The sequence below is a fragment of the Callorhinus ursinus genome, unplaced genomic scaffold (genome assembly GCF_003265705.2).
Source record: "Callorhinus ursinus isolate GAN/ISIS: 27379988/994484 unplaced genomic scaffold, GSC_fseal_2.0 scaffold28, whole genome shotgun sequence".
Classification (NCBI taxonomy): Eukaryota; Metazoa; Chordata; class Mammalia; order Carnivora; family Otariidae; genus Callorhinus; species Callorhinus ursinus.
This window is the reverse complement of record NW_027397090.1, coordinates 13745323-13765269: the sequence shown is the minus strand read 5'-3', so window position 1 is coordinate 13765269 and position 19947 is coordinate 13745323. Positions and strand designations below refer to the sequence as shown.

Sequence of the window (19947 nt, the reverse complement as noted above, 5' to 3'; positions counted from 1 at the left end):
CATAGGTTACTACTAAGCCACATGCTACCACCTGTATTAAGAGCCCTAAGAGAGAAAAAAGAAAGGAACAGTTTCTCATGGGATAAAGTAAGTTACAGAAGGCTTTTTAGAGAAACTAAATTTTAAATCAGGCCTGGAAGGAAATGGAGGATTTGTGTTGGTTGGTGAGATGATTTATATAGAGAAAACAACCAGAACTTAGGAGAAGGTAGCAAGAATGTGCAAAATCCTAAAGGGTGATTATAAAGGAGCAGAGAGGCTATATTCAGAAATATCCATCAAGGTTTAGATTGTATTAATAAGATTGTGTATCCCGGTCTGAGTTATTTTTCATCTAAAGTGTGATAGGGAGTTTGTGTTAGATTGGCTTTTTTTCCCCCCTTCCTGAAATATTTACTAGAATTCACCCGTGAAGCCAACTGGACCTGGAGTTTCCTCTGGGGAGAGAAATTTGATTTCATATATATGGTGTTTTCTCTCTTTTTTTGCCTTTTTCAAGTGTTGTTTTTTTGTGTCTTTTAAGGATTTTCTCCATTTCACCTAAGTAGTTGAATTTATTGACATTAAACTGCCTTTATGCTCTATTTTCTGTCTTTAGGGTGCTTTTCCCCTTTCATCCTTAGTATTCATAATTTGTATCTTCTTTTTCTCCAAATCTACCTTAATGTTTAAAATTTCATAGTTTTTTTTCAGTTGTCTTTCAGATGTCTGTTTCATTGCTTTTTTGCTTGTTATTTCCTTTCTCCTACTTCACTTTTAATTTGTTCATTTTCTAGCTTCTTAAAATTGAAACTTTAGATTTACTGCATTGGGGATTTTTTGTCTTAATAGAAATATTTAAAACATAGATTTCTTTTTGTGCACAGCTCTACCTGCACTCCACAGATTTTGATGGATGGTATTTTCATCATCATTCAACTCAAAATATTTTTGAATTTCTCTTGTGGTTTCTTCTATGAATTATAGGATAAATTAAAGTGTAGTTTGTGTTCATCATATAAATGTTTGAATGTTTTCCAGATATCTCTTCATCTTTGACTTCAAATTGAATTCTTTTCTGGTCAGAGAATATACTCTTTTATTTATTTATTTATTCACTCATTCATTCATTCATTCATTCATTTGACAGAGAGAGCAAGCAAGCACAAGCAGGGGGAGTGGCAGACAGAGGGAGAGGGAAAAGCAGACTCTCTGCTGAGCAGGGAGCCCTACCTGGAGCTTGGTCCCAGGACCCTGAGATCATGACCTGAGCCGAAAGACGCTTAACCTACTATGCCACCCAGGGGCCCCTGTTTTAATTATGTTAAATTTGTTAGGACTTGTTTTCATTTTCAACATTTGAGCTTTCATGCCTCATATCCACGAGCACTAGCAAGAGTGCATATCCTGTTGCTATTCTGCAGATTGTGGTGTGAAAGTCATTTAGGTCAAGTTGGTTGAGAATTTCTGTATCCTTCTGATTTTCTGTCTTTGTCAACAATGGAGAGGAGGATGTTGAAATGTCCAGTTGTGACTGTGGGTTGCCTATTTATTTCTACTTTGAACTCTCTCAGGTTTTGCTTCATGTATTTTGAAACTCTGTTCTTAGATGCAAACACATACAGGATATTTCTTCTTGATAATTTTATTGATGAAATATTCCTCTTTATCCATGGTAATTTTCTTTGTCTGGAAGTCTACTTAGGCTGATGGTAATGGAACCACTCCGAGTTTCTTATGACTGGTGTTTGCAAAGAGTATCTTTCCCACATTTTTTTATTTTTAACCTTTCTGTCTCTGTGTACTTGAAGTGTGTTCTGAGGGCGCCTGGGTGCCTCAGTCGGTTAAGCATCCCACTCTTGATTTCAGCTCAGGTCACGATCTCAGGCTCATGAAATCGAGCCCCATGCCCAGCGTGGAGTCTGCTCAAGATTCTCTCTGTCCCTCTTCTCTGCTCCTACCCCCCGCCCACCTCCACTCTCTCTCTCTCTTAAAAAAAAAAAAAAAAATAGATAGATAAAGTATGTTCTGGTTGAGAGTGTGTAGTTGGGTCTCACATTTCTACCCATTCTGACAACCAAGGTTTAAAACTTGTGTATTGAATATAATTATGAAAATGGTTACATATAATACTAGCATCTTATTTTTTTTCTATTTGTCCCATTTGTTGTTCTTCTCTTTCCTCTGCCTCTGCCTTCTATGGGGTGTATTGAATGTTTTTAAGTATTACATTTTATCTCTGCTATTGGCTGTACTGTTTTTTTATAATTTTGTGTATGTCCTAGGATTTTTGGCATATAACTTAATTTACCGTAACCTCTGTTCATGTAACATTATACCACTTAACATAAAGAATATTACAAAAGTGTATTTTCATTTATGTCTTCCATCTTCGCAAGACAGACACTTAACCGACTGAGCCACCTGGGCATCCCACAGCAGATAGTTTTTATTGCTAGGTATTCAAATTGACCAGTCTTTTCTTCTGCATTATATAGTCTGCTCTTAATCCCATTCAGTGAATTTTTCTTTTCAGGTATTGTATTTTTCAACTTGTATTTTTCAATATTCTACTTGGTTCCTTATAGCTTCTTTCTTTTTTTCTCATCATATTCATGTTTTCCTTTAAAATTTGTCTACTTATAGCTATTTAAAAGTCCCTGCCACTTCCTATCTTTCATTTCTATATGTTTCTATTGATTGGCTTTTTTCTCCTGGTTGTAGATCACATGTTCCTGCTTCTTCACACATCTATTAATTTTTTGCTGGGTACTGGACATTTTGATTCTTACATATATGTCTGTTCTATATCTCTAGGATTTTGCTGTTTTCGTTTTAAAGCGTCAAACTTTGTCTTGCATAGGCAATTAAGTGAATCAACTTGATCTTTTCGAAGCTTATTTTTTAGCTTTATTTTTTTTTTAATTTTGTTTATTTGAGAGAGAGAAAGAGACCACTTGAGTGGGGTGAGCGGCAGAGGGAGAAACAGAATCCTTGCTGAGCAAGGGAGCCTGATGCCGGGCTCCATCCCAGGACTCCAGGATCATGACCTGACCCAACGGAGACACTTAACTGACTGAGCCACCCAGGCGCTCCCTTTTTTAGCTTTATTAAGAAGGCTCTAAAGTAATCTTAGTCTAGAGCTAGTGAAGGCCTTCTGCTAAGGCTTAACACTTCTGATGTTTCTACAGAAATGCCCTGGATGTTCATTAAAGTCACATCACTGTATCTGGTTAGAACTTGAGTATCTCTGTGCCCCTACACGTGCAGATTAGTATTCAGCATCAGACTCAAGGGGATTTCTGTTAATATTTCTGGATCTATTTCTCTGCTTAATGCCCTCTCTGACAGTGCCTCCAAATTTCAGCTGCCTCAGTCTCCCCAATTCCAGTGTCTGTCTTGTCACTTCGGTGAGATCACAGTGCTCTGCTTGGTTATTCCCTTCCTGCTCAGCAGTCTCGGAAATGCCTCTGTTTCAACAGCTGGGATCATTATGAGGTTACCTAGTTTGTTTCCCTACTCTTAAGAATCACTGTCATGATGCCTTTTCTCAAACGACCAGAAACATTGTTTTTACGTATTTTGTCCAGTTTTCTACTTGTTTAGTGTGGGGAGGGCATTTCTAGTGTATTTATTTCATTGTGGCCAGAAGTGGAAGTCCTTCCACATATTGATTTATGTATTTTATGTGTTATGTATGTAACAGATGAATTCATTTTCATGTTAAAAATCCAAGAGTAATATAAATACTCAGAATAATAGATGCTAGTCCCCTCACCTCTCCCATCTCATTTCATGTCACTCAATAGAGAAACCACTTTTAGAAGTTGTATGTGCATCCTTCTATTTTCCTTTATGTACTTATATCCATTTATATATACATGTTCATGCAAATGAGAGATATACATATTTTTAAACATAAATAAAGCAGTTCTGTAAGTATTATTCTGCAACATATTTTTTCACTTGGTAACATCTTAGAGATAGAGATCTTGTTATTAAAGTACATATCAATTTTTATTTTTCTAACATTAGCCATATATCCTAAGAATGGTTTTCCTCTAATTTATTTAACATTCTGCTCTTCAGTCATTAAGGCTTTCCCTTCTAACTTTATGCTCTTATAAACTATATTTTTTAATAATATGGTACAGCAACTTTAAAAGTGGTAAATATTTCTGTAGGAGAAATCACCAAGTTTTCAAAGAGTCTGTCTGTCTATAAATTGCCTTTCTAAACAGTTTTTACATGTTTATATTACTCCTAACTACTAGGAACCAGGCTCTTTGGAGAAATGGTTGATTCTAGATCCAGAAGAGGAAATGTAAGAGATAAGTTTAGAATATCTTATCACAACAGAAAGCAAGGGAGGTAAGAAAGATTACTGTGATGGTGTCAGAAGATACAGAATCCCCTTTGAAGGGACTGTTATTGGTCAGAGATGGGGCAGTTTACCAACCAAAAAACTGCTGGACTGAAAAACATCAAATATGTTTAACAGGCAAGAATCATAAAAATGCCAACCAAAGCAAACCCCAAACCACATTGCTCACCTTGGAAGGGAGCTAGGGGATAACATTCTGAGTACTGGTAAAGAGAAGAATCATGTATTTATCTTCCTCTTCCTGTATGAACCTATTTCAAAGTAACCAAATAATTAATGAGAGGAATTTCTTTTTATTTATTTATTTGAGAGAGGGAGAGAGAGAGAGAGCACGAGCAGTGGGAGGGGGAGAGGGAGAGGGAGAAGCAGACTCCCCGCTGAGCAGGGAAGCCCAACGTGGGGCTCAATCCCAGGACCCTGAGATCATGACCTGAGCTGAAGGCAGATGCTTAACCGACTGAGCCACCCAGGCGCCCCGAGGGGAGTTTCTTTATAGCAGTCTACTAATAAATGAAGAAGGAATAACAGAATCAGACTACCAGACTTAGAACCTTTATTAATTGAAATACAAGCCCTAGAAAAGGATTGTCAGTGGCTACTAATAATCTCAGGGAAAGCATGAAGAAGGAGCATTATGGGAAGTGGATGTGGCTGACAACACTTGACCCCACCGATTATATGTTAACACTGAAGAAGGAGAGAGAGCTAGCTGTCATATGGCAACTGATAACGGTAGCTTTTCAAAAATTGAACCTGTTCAAGGCCCTCAATCTAACTACCAGTTTATAGGACAAACAGGAGATAGAGGAACTTATTAAATGACCTCTCAGGGATGCTGTCCTCCAAGTCTAGAATTCCAGAAATTCTACAAGATAAATAGTCCAGATTCTTCAATAAGTGATAGTCAAGAAATAAAAAGGATGGGAAACTGTTAGAGAGTAAAAGAGCAAGATAGGAAATATCACCCAAATGTAATATGCAGACCGTGTTTGGATCCTGATTTGAACAAACCAACTGTAAGGACACATTGGAATAATTAGATTTTAACAGTGACTGGATTTTAGATGATATCCAGGAACTGTTAATGTTTTATATGTGATATTAGTATTGTGTTCATGTTAAAAAGAGTCTTTCTCTCTTAGAAACAAAATGAAACGTTTACGAGTGAAGTGATAGAATCTCTGTACTTGCTTTTAAATAATCCTGTAAGGGCTTAAAAGAGGAGAGCTGGTGGCAATTATTTATCTTGGATGATGAGTATAGGGGGTTTATTATAGTGTTTTTTTCCACATTTGAGTGTGTGAAATTTTCCATCATTAATTTTTTATTTTATTTTTAAGTTTTTTAAAAAAGTCATCTCTATGCCCAACATGGGGCTCAAACTCATGACCCTGAGATCGAGTTGTGTGCTCTCCTGACCGAGCCAGCCAGGCTCCCCATGAATTTCTTTCTTTTTTTTTTTTTAAAGTTCCTTCTTTTATTTTTTTTAAGATTTATTTATTTATTTTGAGAGAGTGAGAATGAGAGAGAGAGAGAGTACATGAGAGGGGGGAGGGTCAGAGGGAGAAGCAGACTCCCTGCTCAGCAGGGAGCCCGAGGCGGGACTCGATCCTGGGACTCCAGGATCATGACCTGAGCCGAAGGCAGTCGCTTAACCAACTGAGCCACCCAGGCGCCCGCCCCATGTATTTCTTTTTTTTTTTTTCCCATGTATTTCTTAAATTGTAAAATAAACTTAGCTGTAACAGACCAGGTGAGGAGAGTTTCATAAATCATCAGAATAAGTGAGGAGCTTTCCGGAGTTTCACCCTAAATATTTGGAGTATGTCTATACCTACACATCTGCAGAAAAGGTATCCGCAAATGGTAGAGAATTTATTCAGCGTGCTTGCTACGGTTGATCTGGACCCCCCACGTGCTTATCTTGAAATTAGCACGAGTCTCACAATTTTCAACACCCTAGAGAAATCTTTGTGGCAAAGCTAACGCTGTGTATTCGGTCAGATCGGCTTCTCATGGCGATCCTAATATTTGTTTTTCAGGTCCAGCAGGTTCAGACTGTGCAGCAGGTCCAGCATGTCTACCCAGCTCAGGTGCAGTATGTGGAAGGAAGTGATACTGTCTATACCAACGGAGCGATGTAAGTTGATGTGCCGTGGTTGTTTTCATTCTCCCGCGTAGTCAGAGAAAAATAATGGACTTGCCGGCACATCCCACTATTCCCAAATTGTTTCCTTGTTTTCATGGTAATTTTTTTTTTTTTTTTTTTTTACCAGATCAGAGTTACTGGAATGAGCCTCCCGTGTAGAGATTTGTCTAGGTTTGTGAGGAATGTGAGCTGATTTTCTTCTCAACCTCAATGGATTATTTTAAATTAGGAAAACTGTTATGCCTTTTAATGGTTTTCACTAGGTTGAGAAAAATGTATACCCCTCATTGGTGATTTCTGTTTCTTACTGATACCTTATAAACCCTGTGCTTTTTGTTTTTATAAATAAGGTGAATTTGTGTGTGTGTGTGTTTGTCTGTAAACTAATACCAAACTAGTACATTTGTTTCTTTTGGCATTTATTAAATGAAGTACTTAGTCTCCATAAGAGTACCTGATCCTTCAATCTTATTTTCCTGTCTGAACTTGCCCCCCACCCCCACCCCGCCACGCAACTTATCACCTTTGCAGGAACAATAATGTAAATTTGTAAGTTTATACTAATTGTTTTTTTCAGCCACTTTGGAGTAAGATTCAGGATATTATAAGAGACTAGGAACTATTACAGGTCACCAGGATTGTTTTCATTTAACCACTTGAGGTTTTGTTTGCAATCTGTTGGATCTTTGGGCTTACCTGAAATAAATTCAAATTCTCTCATCCTGCCCACCTCCCTTCAACACTGGTGTGCCCCCCAGGTCGATAACCTCTGCTTGCTTTTTTCTTACTGCACCTTCTCTTTCCTTGGGTGGTTTCATCGAGTCCCATGATCTCAACCTGTAACCTCCAGGAGGGCAGGAATTTTTGTCTCTTGCAATAAATCTAACACCACAAGAGTGCATGACACATAGTCAAAGTTCAGTTATTGTTACCTATTGTTATTATAACTAAATACCTTAGAATCCTACTTTAACTCTGCATAAATTTTATTAACATGATTAAGATACTTAAGTATTTCGAGCCTTTTATGATTCTTTCCTGGGAAGTGGGAGGATGATGATCTCACATTTGAGGAAATATCTTTTCAGCAACTAATACAGGGCCTGGAAGACAGTAGCTGATACCACACTGGAAGCTTTTCCCTGATCTTGACTCTTCTCTCTTTTCTCATTGCTTTTGGTCACTGAATCTATCCACATTCCCACCGCCTTAAAACCTCCTTTACCTATAAAATACAATTCACCGCTCTACCTTGACATTCATCCCATTCCTTCTTCCAGCTTCATTTTCCACCTGTTCTAGAAACAATGAACTTTGTGCAGATTTCCCCAAATACTACCCTTTCGTGCCTATTTTTGGGCATGTGGTTTCCTCTGCTTTCTGTCCTGTCTTTGCAGTTCCCTACACCGAGCCTCGTATGATCTTTATAAACTTCTTCCTCATTCCCCCCCCGCCCCCTGTGACGTGGACCCTGGCTCTCCACTGCAGTTAATTTATCAGACAGCACTGAATCCTGACTTTAACTTCCAGCACAGTGCTATGAATGCTTATTCATGTTTCTCGAACTAGGGAGAATTCTCTCTGAACGGAAAATGTCATTTTGTTGTTTTATTTACAGTTAGTTAGGAGATTGGCACATAATGTAGGGTCAGTGAATTTCTGTCGCTCTAGTGAATCCATAACTCTTTACGTATGTTCGACATTCTCTGAATGTTTTTTTTTACCTGTTTATTGTGTAGGACCGGGGCCTCCTGGAGTGAGCTTTTAGAATCTCTGCCATGAACCCACACTACGGTTGCCATTTACACCAGAAAAATAGATACACCTGCCACTTGGACTTGCATTCTATCAGGGAAAATATAATGGGTTTCTAGATGCTGCTAGAGATCACTCAGTTATATTGTCATTTCATCCTTGTCTGTGTCACAAGAGCCCCAGAGTAAAGGCATTATATACTCTGCCTTTGCTCAAGCATGTGCCATCTCCTACCTGGTTTGTTCTTCTAGTTTAAAGGCATCCTAGACAATGCCTGGACAAGCCAGCCCCCTGCAGCAGAGGGCTGAGTTACCACTCTGCTGTCTATTCCTGTAGCATTTTATCTTACATGTATTACAGCATTCTGTCAGCAGAGCATCCCAGAAAATCTGACAAATACAAGTTTGAACAAACTAGGGCTTTTATTTTTGTCAGGTCATAAGAAGTCCAGAGGTAGCATATTGTGCAAATCACTAGCACTCCATATGCAAATATATAGTCAAATATATAGTGCAAATATAAAGTCAACCTTACCGGAGAAAATCTTATAAGCTGACATATAGCAGAGGGAGCATAACTGGACGGGCTACACCATGGAAATTGCTCCAGTAGACAACATCTGGCCTCACAGAGTGCTGCATATTTCTCGGGAGCAGGGGCAGTGAGCATTAGTTGGCTCTGTAGTAGGGAAAAGTGGCTTTCTTAGAAAGGGAGGAGTGGGTGCCTCTCAAGCTCAGTTCCATCAGCCTCTCCTTCCATCAGGATTAATCAGATGTGTTGAGCCAGCTTGGAGCTAAACTACTAAAAGATGATAGGAAATGAGCTCTAGAAACATCCAGAACGGTGCTTCCTTTTAGTCTCTTGCTGACATTGGTTTTGCAGCTCAGGGATATTAGGGCCAAGATTTTCTGATAGGTTTGTAGGATGTCTGCTTCAGTTGCGACCATCGTATCAACATTCCGGACAGGATGAAGAGCATATGTGTATACCTGCAGATATGTGTACACATATGTGTATATGGGGCCACGCACTTGCACACAGAGGCTTTCCCAGAAAGCCCCAGCTCCCTTTTGCTTCTCTCTCTTGGCTTTAACCACGTCACAAGGCAGTGGTTAGCTGCAGGGCACCTGGGAACACTGGTCTATAGCTTTCGTGTGTATGATGGGAAGCAGCAGAGGACAAAGGGGTTGGAACGGGTGTCGAGACGGTGTGTATCGTCGTGCTTCATCACTGGGCCAGGGCCGGGCGGAGCGATGACTATTGTATGACTTTGTCAAAGATGTACAGCCTGCTTCACTTTTGTTCATCTATGCAATGGAGGTGGTTAGCTTTTCAGAAGTGCTTTCTGTAGCATCTTATAAATAGTGAACAGTCAACTTTAGCTATTTCTGAAAAATCAAGTACTATAGTTATTCTTTTTTTTTTTTATTTCTGGCTCCTATTTAGGACTCTGAATTCTGCCTATTGCCTCATGCCCAAACTCCACCACGGCCCTTAGGGTCTTTCACACCATAGGTAAATATGAGATCAGTGAACTTGTTCATTTGCAAAACGTTAGAAAAACAACATCGCCAAAGTTGACGCTTTAAAATGAGAAAGCCCATTTAAGTACAGAGATGATTCCAAGTAAATATCTCACGTCAACATGTATTTGCTATGGCTCACAGTCTCCTTGTGTTAGATCATGACTAATGAGTCCTAGGTCGTGAGTTCATTTGCCACAAAGTCCAATTAGCTTTGATCCGGTCTGTGTGGGCCCAGATTGTATCCGCATCTCCAGCCGGTGGGGCCACACGCATGCGGAGAGAAGATGCATCTTTAAAAACCTTTCATTAAAATTTCCATTCCAGTGCAATTTTTGACCAAAGATCCTGTAACAGCACTTTCATATTTACTAAAGAAACATTGTCTTGTCGTGAATTATCCTCAAAATTGTAGTAGCTAGAGGACTATGAATATTTATTCTCAAATATAACACACTTTTTTTTTTTTCTCAGCTTAAGCTATTTTGATCTTTCTGTGATTTTGGAAAGCTGTTATTTGACTCTGTGCAATGTTCGTCTCTCAGGTTGACTTGAGAGTTTCTCTATTCCCTCTTTTTATTTGATGCACGTCCATGTGTGTTGGGAAAGAGTCCCCCTTTTTCTTCCGTTCTGCCACGCTGAATTCATAGCTAGCTAGTGTTTGATCCCTGACCTGGGTCTCAGTGAGATTCCTACTTCTGTGCGATCATCAAGCCGTTTTTGCTAATGACACTCCCAGAACACAGGCATGCCAGTCTTTATCATGAACCTTCGAGCACCCAGCATCTGGCCTTAGACCTGCACACGCCTAGTAAGTGCCAGTGTGCGGATGCTCCTGTCCCTGGTGTGCCCGTGCCGTGTGGCCAGGATGCACAGGGTCTCCCTCAAGAGGCGGTGATAGCCCTCCCAGAGATGCGTCATCACTTGTGAATATGTGTGATCATTATAATTCGATGATACCAGAGTGTTTCCTTGGTTGTCATCGCGAGGACAGACGACTACTGCAGCCTCCCGGGCTGGGCAGTGTGAGTTAGTGAGCAAGCTTGTGTCGTAGCCTCACAGGCTAAGACGACTTTATGGTGCTGGGTGTTCAAGAACAGCTTTCTGCTAAAGGAAGAAGGTAACAGAATTGGCTGTTCCTTCCAGTAGTTTTCCCACGAATATTTTTTCAAAGTCTGGATCATAGTGTTGTCTTTTTCTACAGATTCTTAGAATTTCTGATCGCTGGTAATGTAGAATGCTGTAATTAAGCCAGCTGGGAAGCATTACACACCATGTAGACACAGCCCAATGCAATTGATCCTTCTTGATGTAGCTCAAAACTCCATTTTCTTTAATAGAATGATTTTTTTTTTCCTTTCCCTACCCATTTTTTGACTCATTCTTCCCCCGCCTCCCATAATCAGTCCTCCATCATGTCAGTCAAAATGGAAATAAAGACATCCTACTCTATCATGGCCAAGTTAAGAAATCTTTTTTTTTTTTAAATGATTTTAATTTTAAAGGACTGTCATGTATCAACCACTCTTTGAAGCTCGTCTCCTGTTCAGAGACGATCGATATTTTGAAATGCCAGTGTGCTGACTGCATGCGTATCTGTTGCAGTAAGACTGGCCTGGTTGGAGGCCTTCTCATAATCTTCCAGTTTAGCTTATAGATTTCTCATCAGCCCTGATAGAGAATTTTATAAAGTATGTTTCACAGAATGTTAGTTTCATAAAAGTATTCTGTGGTTATCTAAGCAGGAAAACACTGTGCCCAAGGCCCTTCTAAATTTCTTTTAGTCTTCTGAAGGCTCTGAGAAGTCCCCCAGAGAAGAAATGCAGTGTGTTAAAAAGTGAACCTCAGAATTCTTTTACCTTGAATAATATGGAGTCCTATCACATGGTGTACTTTGGGAGGTGGTACGCTATTAATATCTGGACATTGAACAGATTTATTAAAAATCCATAAGCATGCATAGAGGACTCACACTTTATTTTTTTAAGATTTTATTTATTATTTTAATTTTTATTGTTATGTTAATCACCATACATCATTAGTTTTTGATGTAGTGTTCCATGCTTCATTGTTTGTATATAACACCCAGTGCTCCATGCAGAACGTGCCCTCTTCAATACCCATCACCAGGCTAACCCATCCCCCCACCCCCCTCCCCTCTAGAACCCTCAGTTTGTTAGAGCCCATCGTCTCTCATGGTTTGTCTCCCCATCCGATTTCCCCCCCTTCGTTCTTCCCCTCCTGCTATCTTCTTCTTCTTCTTCTTCTTCTTTTTTTTTTTTTAACATATATTGTATTACTTGTGTTAGAGGTACAGATCTGTGATTCAACAGTCTTGCACACTTCACAGCGCTCACCATAGCACATACCCTCCCCAGTGTCCATCACCCAGCCACCCCATCCCTCCCACCCCCCACCACTCCAGCAACCCTCAGTTTGTTTCCTGAGATGAAGAGTCTCTTATGGTTTGTCTCCCTCTCTGGTTTCATCTTGTTTCATTTTTCCCTCCCTTCCTCTATGATCTTCTGTCTTGTTTCTCAAATTCCTCATATCAGTGAGATCATATGATAATTGTCTTTCTCTGACTTATTTTGCTTAGCATAATACCCTCTAGCTCCAGTCTCTTCAATAAATGGTACTGAGAAAAACTAGATCTTCACATGAAAAAAAAAAAAAAAAAACAATGAAATCAGACCACTATGTTACAGCACTCACAAATTGAAATAAATTACAGACTTAAGTATAAGATCCAAAACTATAAAACTGCTAAAAGAAAACACAGGGTATACGCTCCTTGACATCAGTCTTGGAAATGATGTTTTAGATATGACACCAAAAGCACAGGCAACAGAGGCAAAAATAAACAAGTGAACTCATCGAATGAAAAGGCGAAGGAAACCATCAGCAAAATGAAAAGGCCACCTACCAAATGGGAGAAAATATTTGTATGCCATGTATCTGGAAGGGGTTGATATCTAAAATATATAAGGGACCAACACAACTTTTTATTTGCAAAAAAAGCAAATAATCCAATTAAAGAAAGGGCTAAGGACCTGAATAGATATTTTTTTTCAAATACATACAAATGGCCCACAGGTACATGAAAAAATTCTCAGCATCGTTAATCATCGGGGAAATGCTGTTATCAAAAAGACAAGAAATAACGTGTTGATGAGGATATGGAGAAAAAGGAACCCTTGTGTGCTGTTGGTGAGAACATAAATTGGTACAGCCATTACGGAAAACAGTATGTAATTTCCTCAAAAAAATTAAAAATAGAACTACCATTCGATCTAGCTCAGTTCTTCTTATTTATAAATTTAAACCAGGGACTGTGGATCAAAATCTTGTATGCTCCATTTCTGCCAACATTGATTTAAGTCCGTATGAACTTCCCTGACTTACGTTGTCAGGACAAATGACCTGTCTATGTCCCTCTTATGTGTCCCTTACTGGTGTGCTTAAAAACCATTCTAACAATGAACATTTTGGTAATCCTCTCAGGGATAGCTGCAACAGAGTATAAAACTCCTTTATAATAGCAGACTTTAGACTTTTTAAAAACACTCAGACTAAAAGAACTAATAGTTGTGAGATTGTACTTTTTTCCTTCATACCTGTGAAGTCTGGTTGCACATTTTTAGTATCTTCCAGTACTGTGTTTCTCAAAGTTTCGCAGACCAGCAGCACTGACATTATCTGAGAACTTTTTAGAAACACCAACCTGGTTCAGAAATTTTGGGCGTGGGGTCCAGCCATTGGTGTTTCAACAAGCCCTCCCAGGGATTCTTATGAATGCTGAAGTGTGAGAATCACATTTCTTTATTAGAAATAAAGAATTTAAATACAAAGTATAAATGTCCAGTTATCTTGATGTAATGATAATAGGATGATAAAAAGTTACAGTTCCAATACTTTGGACATTATCAACATATATAGTAATGAAAATACTACATATGAATGAGAAATCCCAATTAGTTGTTGCAAGAATTCTTATTGACTTTTACCATTCACTCTTGCATTTCCTCCTTGTTGTTTTGGCAACAATTCAATAGATGCTTTTAGTTTTTACTTATTGGTATAGCAGTTGAAATGAGTAGAAATAAGTCTGTCTTCTGAATTTAAATCAAGCCAAGGGTTTTATTCGTGATATTGGGTAGTATTTCTTTATATTCAGTTTATTTTTTATTCTTAGGTAATAATAGGAGGTTAAATGTCATGTCACTCGAATTCCCTTCTGAATTACTATTTTCCCTTTGATGTCTTTCACAAAATGGACATGTCCCCACTCCATTGCATCTTCTGGCTTCAGTCTGACTGGGAGCATTCGAGAGAAGATCTGTTTCAAAACTCAAATAAGTCATGCATGCCGGCTAGCCAGAGATTATATCCCGTATGAACACAATTTATTGAAGATTCCAAATAATGTAGCTACTTCTGTGCAGGGCTTTTGTGATGCACATAAAAACTTCATAGTGGAAAACTGTTTAAGGCAGGGTTCTTGATTTCAAGCAAAGAAAGCAACTCTGGCATATGTAAGCAGAACACAGGATGTATCTAAAGGTATTTGTGACTCAGAGAATTTCAGGGGAGTCTGGAGAATGCAGCTGAACAAGGGTGGGCATGAGTGATGTTAGGCAGCGACCAGACTGTAGACAAAACCACATCACAGAAGAAGTCCAATGAGGACACCACAAATCATGATCTCAAATCATGCACCTGTGTCACCACTAGATTCTGATCGTGGCTGCATAAGCGGGATAACACTTCCCAACCTGTGTGATTCCCCTAATGCCAATAAATGAGACAGTATATCCCCCATCTTTAAAAATAATTCCGCCTAGTTCCCAAATTCTCCAGGTTCCGTCTTGTGCTCTCAGATTTTTGGAAAATATTTAAGAAGACATTCTGGCTACACTTATTTACCTATTTCTTCGATCTGGTTCGATAAAATGAATATTGCTATCAGGACAGTAAAACACTTTTCAGTAAGATCACCTCCTATCCTATCTCATGGACATGTTCCAGAATCATCTCACATGACCCGTCTGCAGCATTGGGCCCTCCCTTTCTCATGGTTTCCAGTTCCCTCTCTGGCCTCAGGATTTTGTTCTGGTTATTTCTCTAGTAGGGACATTCCCCTACCCACGCCTCCTTGCTCCTACCCCAGCTTAAAACAAAATTCAAAGTTCTCGCCATAGTTCATAACAGTGTCTTTCAAACTTTGTGAACTACCATCCACAGTGACGAGGTTAGATGTACATTTTATACTCAGGCGAATACACACATACACCCATAAGCCTATGCACACCCACGCGAGCACACACACACATCATGTATTTAAATGATAGAAGTAAATGTTTCTCAAAATCATGCTTATCCTTCCAAGGTGTAATATGCTTGAATGTTGGCTGGCCTAGGCTAGTCTCTTTTTTTAATAGTTGTTGTGACCTATTAAAATTGTGAATGTGACCCACAGTTTAAAAAAAAATATATTTACACAGTTTGGATGTTTAATTTTTACCTACTTTTCCAACCCCATTTCTCTCTAATATCCTCATGCATTATATCCAGCCATTCTAGACTTGTGATTTCTTCCTCAATATCAGGATCTTTCTTGTGTTGTAGCTTTTCACACACAGTGCTCTCTTCCTGATATGTTTTTCTTTCTGCTTTCCACAGGGCTGACTCCTTTTCATCTTGTAGTTTTAAACTAAATCTCCCCTTTGGGGTAACATTATGTGACTCCTCTAATAACCCCCCTTCCCCTTTTTTGCTTTCATATTTGATTTTTCTTCCATAGACTTAAGAAAATTTCTAATTATCATATTGCATTTCTTATTTATTTATATTTATTTATTTTTGAGAGAGAGAATGAACAAGCAAGGAGGAGGGTCAGAGACAGCGGGAGAAGCAGGCTCTCTGCTGAGCAGGGAGCCCGATACGGGGCTCGACCCCAGGACCCCGAGATCATGACCTGAACCGAAGGCAGACGCTTAACCAGCTGAGCCACCCAGGAGCCCCTGAATTTCTTATTTTTGACCACCTACTGCTCATCTAGTCCTTATGACCGTAGATGTCATGTCTCTTTTGTTCCTTTTATTCTAGGTGCCAGAATAGATGCTCAGTAAATATTTGTTAAAAGAATGTGTACAGGGTAGCCTGCAAAGAATAAAACATTCTCCCTGTGTAAGGTATTATAATGATCCGCATTATTCTATTCTATCTTCATAATACATTTTATGGTATAAAACTTGCAAGATACTCTATTTCCTTAATTTACCATTTTCATGCCATTGCTTAATCTTCTAGTTGACTAGCTTATTGGTGGGAGGATATTCAAAACCTGGGTAAAATACAAAACACATAGTTTGGAGATGTTATGTATTTGGAGTTGTGGATAAGACACTTGAAGCTAAAGGAAACAGAAAATTGGGTTATAGCTAAGGTAGCTTGACATAATCATCCTAGTGAATAAGCAAGCAGGGAATATTCGGGGTCATGCTTAGCCAGGGTATATGCTGAGGCATGATGGGATGCAAACAGCACTAATTTACTGAATTCAGTGGATCAGTCCTGACGTTTACGTAGAACCTTATAAAAGAGTCAGCTATGAAGAAGCTTTTGTCAGCAAGTATGCACCTATCTACGTATTTACATTCGTTCCTGGATGCATATGCGGAACAATGGAAAATCTTCTCTTCTGCTATAGAAATAATACGACACATTATTTTCATAACAGTCTGTGGCAATCAATAAAGAGCAAGCGAAAGGAACAGTAGGAAAAGTAGCACTTTTCAAATGTGCACAGAACTGCTTGGGAATTTAGCTCTTTCAGGAATGTACGGTCCAGAAATAGTAAGCTGCTTTCAGTCTGATATGCCAAATATTGAGTAATTTTCTGGAACATATGTTTTGGAAATTGGGGGGGAACATAGTGTTCAAGCAATAACTCATATGTATTTATTATACAATATGAAAAACAGGCTGATCTGAGGTATCAGAATTAAAGAGTCATTACTTCCAGCACCTAAGAAAGAACTTTGTGCTGTTGGTGCTTCTTTTTTTTTTTTTTACGTAAAATTTTCAGTATTTATCCAGGAGCTTAAAGCATTTACACATGGAAGAGACCTTTCAGAGTTATCTGTGCATGACTTTGTCCCTGCCTCTGGAGAGAGGACTCCAACAATGCATTAATGCTTACCATCCTTACCTTTAAAGGACAGGGACTAAGGTTATTGTGGTCTGCCTCTATTACCCCGTTTAAAAGTCTCCTCCATTCCCACTGCAAGGGTACATTTGTCAGAAGACAAATTCAAAAACCCTTCTCGACACTTCACTTCCTAATAAATTTTGTCCTCCCCTCCCAAAATTGTCAGTCTTTACCCCAATGTATGTCTGTGCAGTAGCCCAGTCGTCTCCCCCATCCCATGGGTCATGATTGAGTGATGAGGATAGTTTGTGAGTCAGGCACACTCTTCAGTGACTTTCCCCTTCTCCTGTGCTTTTCTCACTTTCTAGCTCACAAATTATCTCTACCTACCTGAAGGAAGTATGAAAATAAAAGTGGGTTGCCATGTTTTCATACTGACTTGAGGGCTATAGAGATTTTATGTATCCGTGATGCATTGGTTGGTATTACCGTTGTTCACCGAGAATTCCGGAGGCATGCCCAACAGATGGAGTGATTTAAATCCTTTGGAATGTTTCTCTTATGGTAGAGTAGTGGCTTCCATGATCACAGAACCTCTAAAAGCCAAGTGTGTGGTGAGTAAGTGTTCTCTGAAATAATCCCGCCTTCTCCATCTCTCCTCGATTACCATTGCAAGGACATCTCCCAGTTTCTATTCTGAGTAAGAGAAGAGGGAAGTGTGGTTCTAGTAAACAGTGAGCGCAGGTGTAAGCAAATCCCAGAGAGCAACAGGAAGCTCATCCCTTCCCTGTAACACCTGTAGAGGCTGTTTCCCACAGTCGTTCACAAATAATGACATACACAAAAAGTTCTTTTTATGTGATGAAATGGTTGAGAACATGGGCTAAGTGCAGACTCCCAAATCTATTTTTTTTTAAAGATTTTATTTATTTCAAAGAGAGGGAGGGAAAGAGAGAGCAGGAGAGCACAAGCAGGGGGAAGGGCAGAGGGAGAGGGAGAAGCAGGTTCCCTGCTGAGCAGCGAGGCCTACCTGAGCCAAAGGCAGACATTTAACCACTTAACCAACTGAGCCACTCAGGTGCTCCCCAAATCTACTTTTTTTTTTTACTAGCTGTTTGCTTTGGACAAAGCTTATGTAATCTCTCTAACCTTTTCTAAACAATTACTCACGTTGTCTGTGAAATAGAAATTATAATAGTACCTATCTCATAGAGTTGTAATGAAGATTAAACGAGTCAATACCTGAAAAGCACATTAAATAGTGCCTGTTGCATAGGAAATGGTCAGTAAATATTAGAGACCATTAACTATTATATGTTTCACTTGTGAAATCAGCTTTGTGTTGCGAGCACGCTTAATCATTTTGTTCAGACTGTGAAAAGGAAAGCTAGCACCATGCCCAGCTTTGTGGAAGTATTTATTGTCATATATGTATTTCTACACTTTACTTAGCTTTACTTAAATATCATCATCAGATTGTGTTATTTAAGCACAGTGAAATAGGGTCACTATCATATTTAGTGGGCATAAATTAAAATGAGCACATTTCTCTTTTTACCTAAATTTGAAAGCAACGTGGCTGGTTTTTCTTATATAAATGTATAATGAAAGAAATATATAAATGGACTTCCAGCTGGGAAATAGAGCAATGATGATGTGTGTGTATTTTAAATGGCATTTTTCTATCTGTAAAAAAAAAAAAAGTTCTCTGTGGGGTTATTTCACTCATCACTCCAAACTAAAATTTATACCTGGATGTGGGGAAAGTGGTAACTTTACCCAGTGGAGAATAGTTTTGGAGCATCTTTATTATTTTACTAAAATTTACACTATAGATTATATTACAAGTGTAATTTGTAATGGGTTTGATCTGCTTTAAGTGATGCCAAAACATCTTAGAATTCTCACATAAATTCTCACATTTTAACAAAACAAAAAAGGATTTATGTTTTAGAAATTTATGAAAGTGGCCATTATGTCAAATATACTTTTAAATAGAATCATATTTTTATTTCTTGACTAGTGTGCCTGCTACATACTAGCAACTGTTTAAGTGTTGAGGGTACAGATGGGAATAAAACGTAATTTCGCAGGAGTATGAAGACACGAGGAAATTAATAAGTGTGTTGAGAGCTGTTTCAGGGATGCACAGGGTGTTGGTAAAGTACAGGGAACAAAATATAACAGCCCTACAAGAATTGGCCACAGAGGGCAAGGTGTACAAAAAAATAATTCTGGGAGGAACCAGTGAAAAGGTCAGTGTGCTGTGAGGAAAGCATCTGAGGACATAGCTAGTCACCTGTCCAGAGATCATGTAGGCACCAGCCCTGCTGCATCTTGTAAGGCAGGCCAAGGGTTTTGAATTTCTTCTGCAGGCCACGGAGAATCATGGAGAAGTTTTTAAGAAAAGTTTGTGTTTCATATTTGAATTTTGGGGAAGCTCCCCTGGCTGCAAAGGTGAAGATAGATTGGAAAAGAACCAAATTAGAGGAAGGAAAACCAATTAGGGGGCAATTATAGTAGAGAATCTTGTGAGCGAAGGCAATGAGTATGAGCATGGGAAGGACGATTGGAGAATTATTTAGAAGGTAAAACTAGTAAGACTTAGTGACTGATGTCAGTCTAGATGAGGAAAGAGTGAGCTGAGGATAGTGGTGCTGCCCTCCACCGAGAGGGGGAGTATAGGAAAAGGAGTGAGAGAAAAAGGGAATTTCTTTTTAGCCATAAGTTAAATTTTACATATGGGGACTTCCCATTTATCATGGGGTTTCCTAGTGGAGATAACCAGGTGATGGTTAGAAACCCAGGATTTAATTCTTCAAGTATAACCACAAAGTAGAGAGAGAGATTAACTCAGGTATGAGCATGCCTATGGTAAAAATAAGTGGTCTGAATAAAAATGAGAAAAAAATAAGAGCTAAAAATGGAGACCTCAGAAAATACTAGTGTTTAAAGTGCCAGAGAACTAGAGCCTCCAAAAGGTCTTTTTAGGTAGTGGTGAAAA

The 19947-nt window shown here is 39.0% G+C and overlaps 1 protein-coding gene across 15 annotated transcripts in view; it reads left to right on the top strand.

The window, feature by feature from the left end:
• Positions 1-19947, top strand: part of RFX3 (regulatory factor X3) — a 280896-nt gene that overhangs the window by 158683 nt on the left and 102266 nt on the right. For all 15 annotated transcript variants that reach the window (XM_025891586.2, XM_073878138.1, XM_073878140.1 and 12 more), the window contains one exon: positions 6406-6503. In XM_025891586.2, the coding sequence (XP_025747371.1) occupies positions 6406-6503 (98 nt within the window). The remainder of the gene's footprint in view (positions 1-6405; positions 6504-19947) is intronic.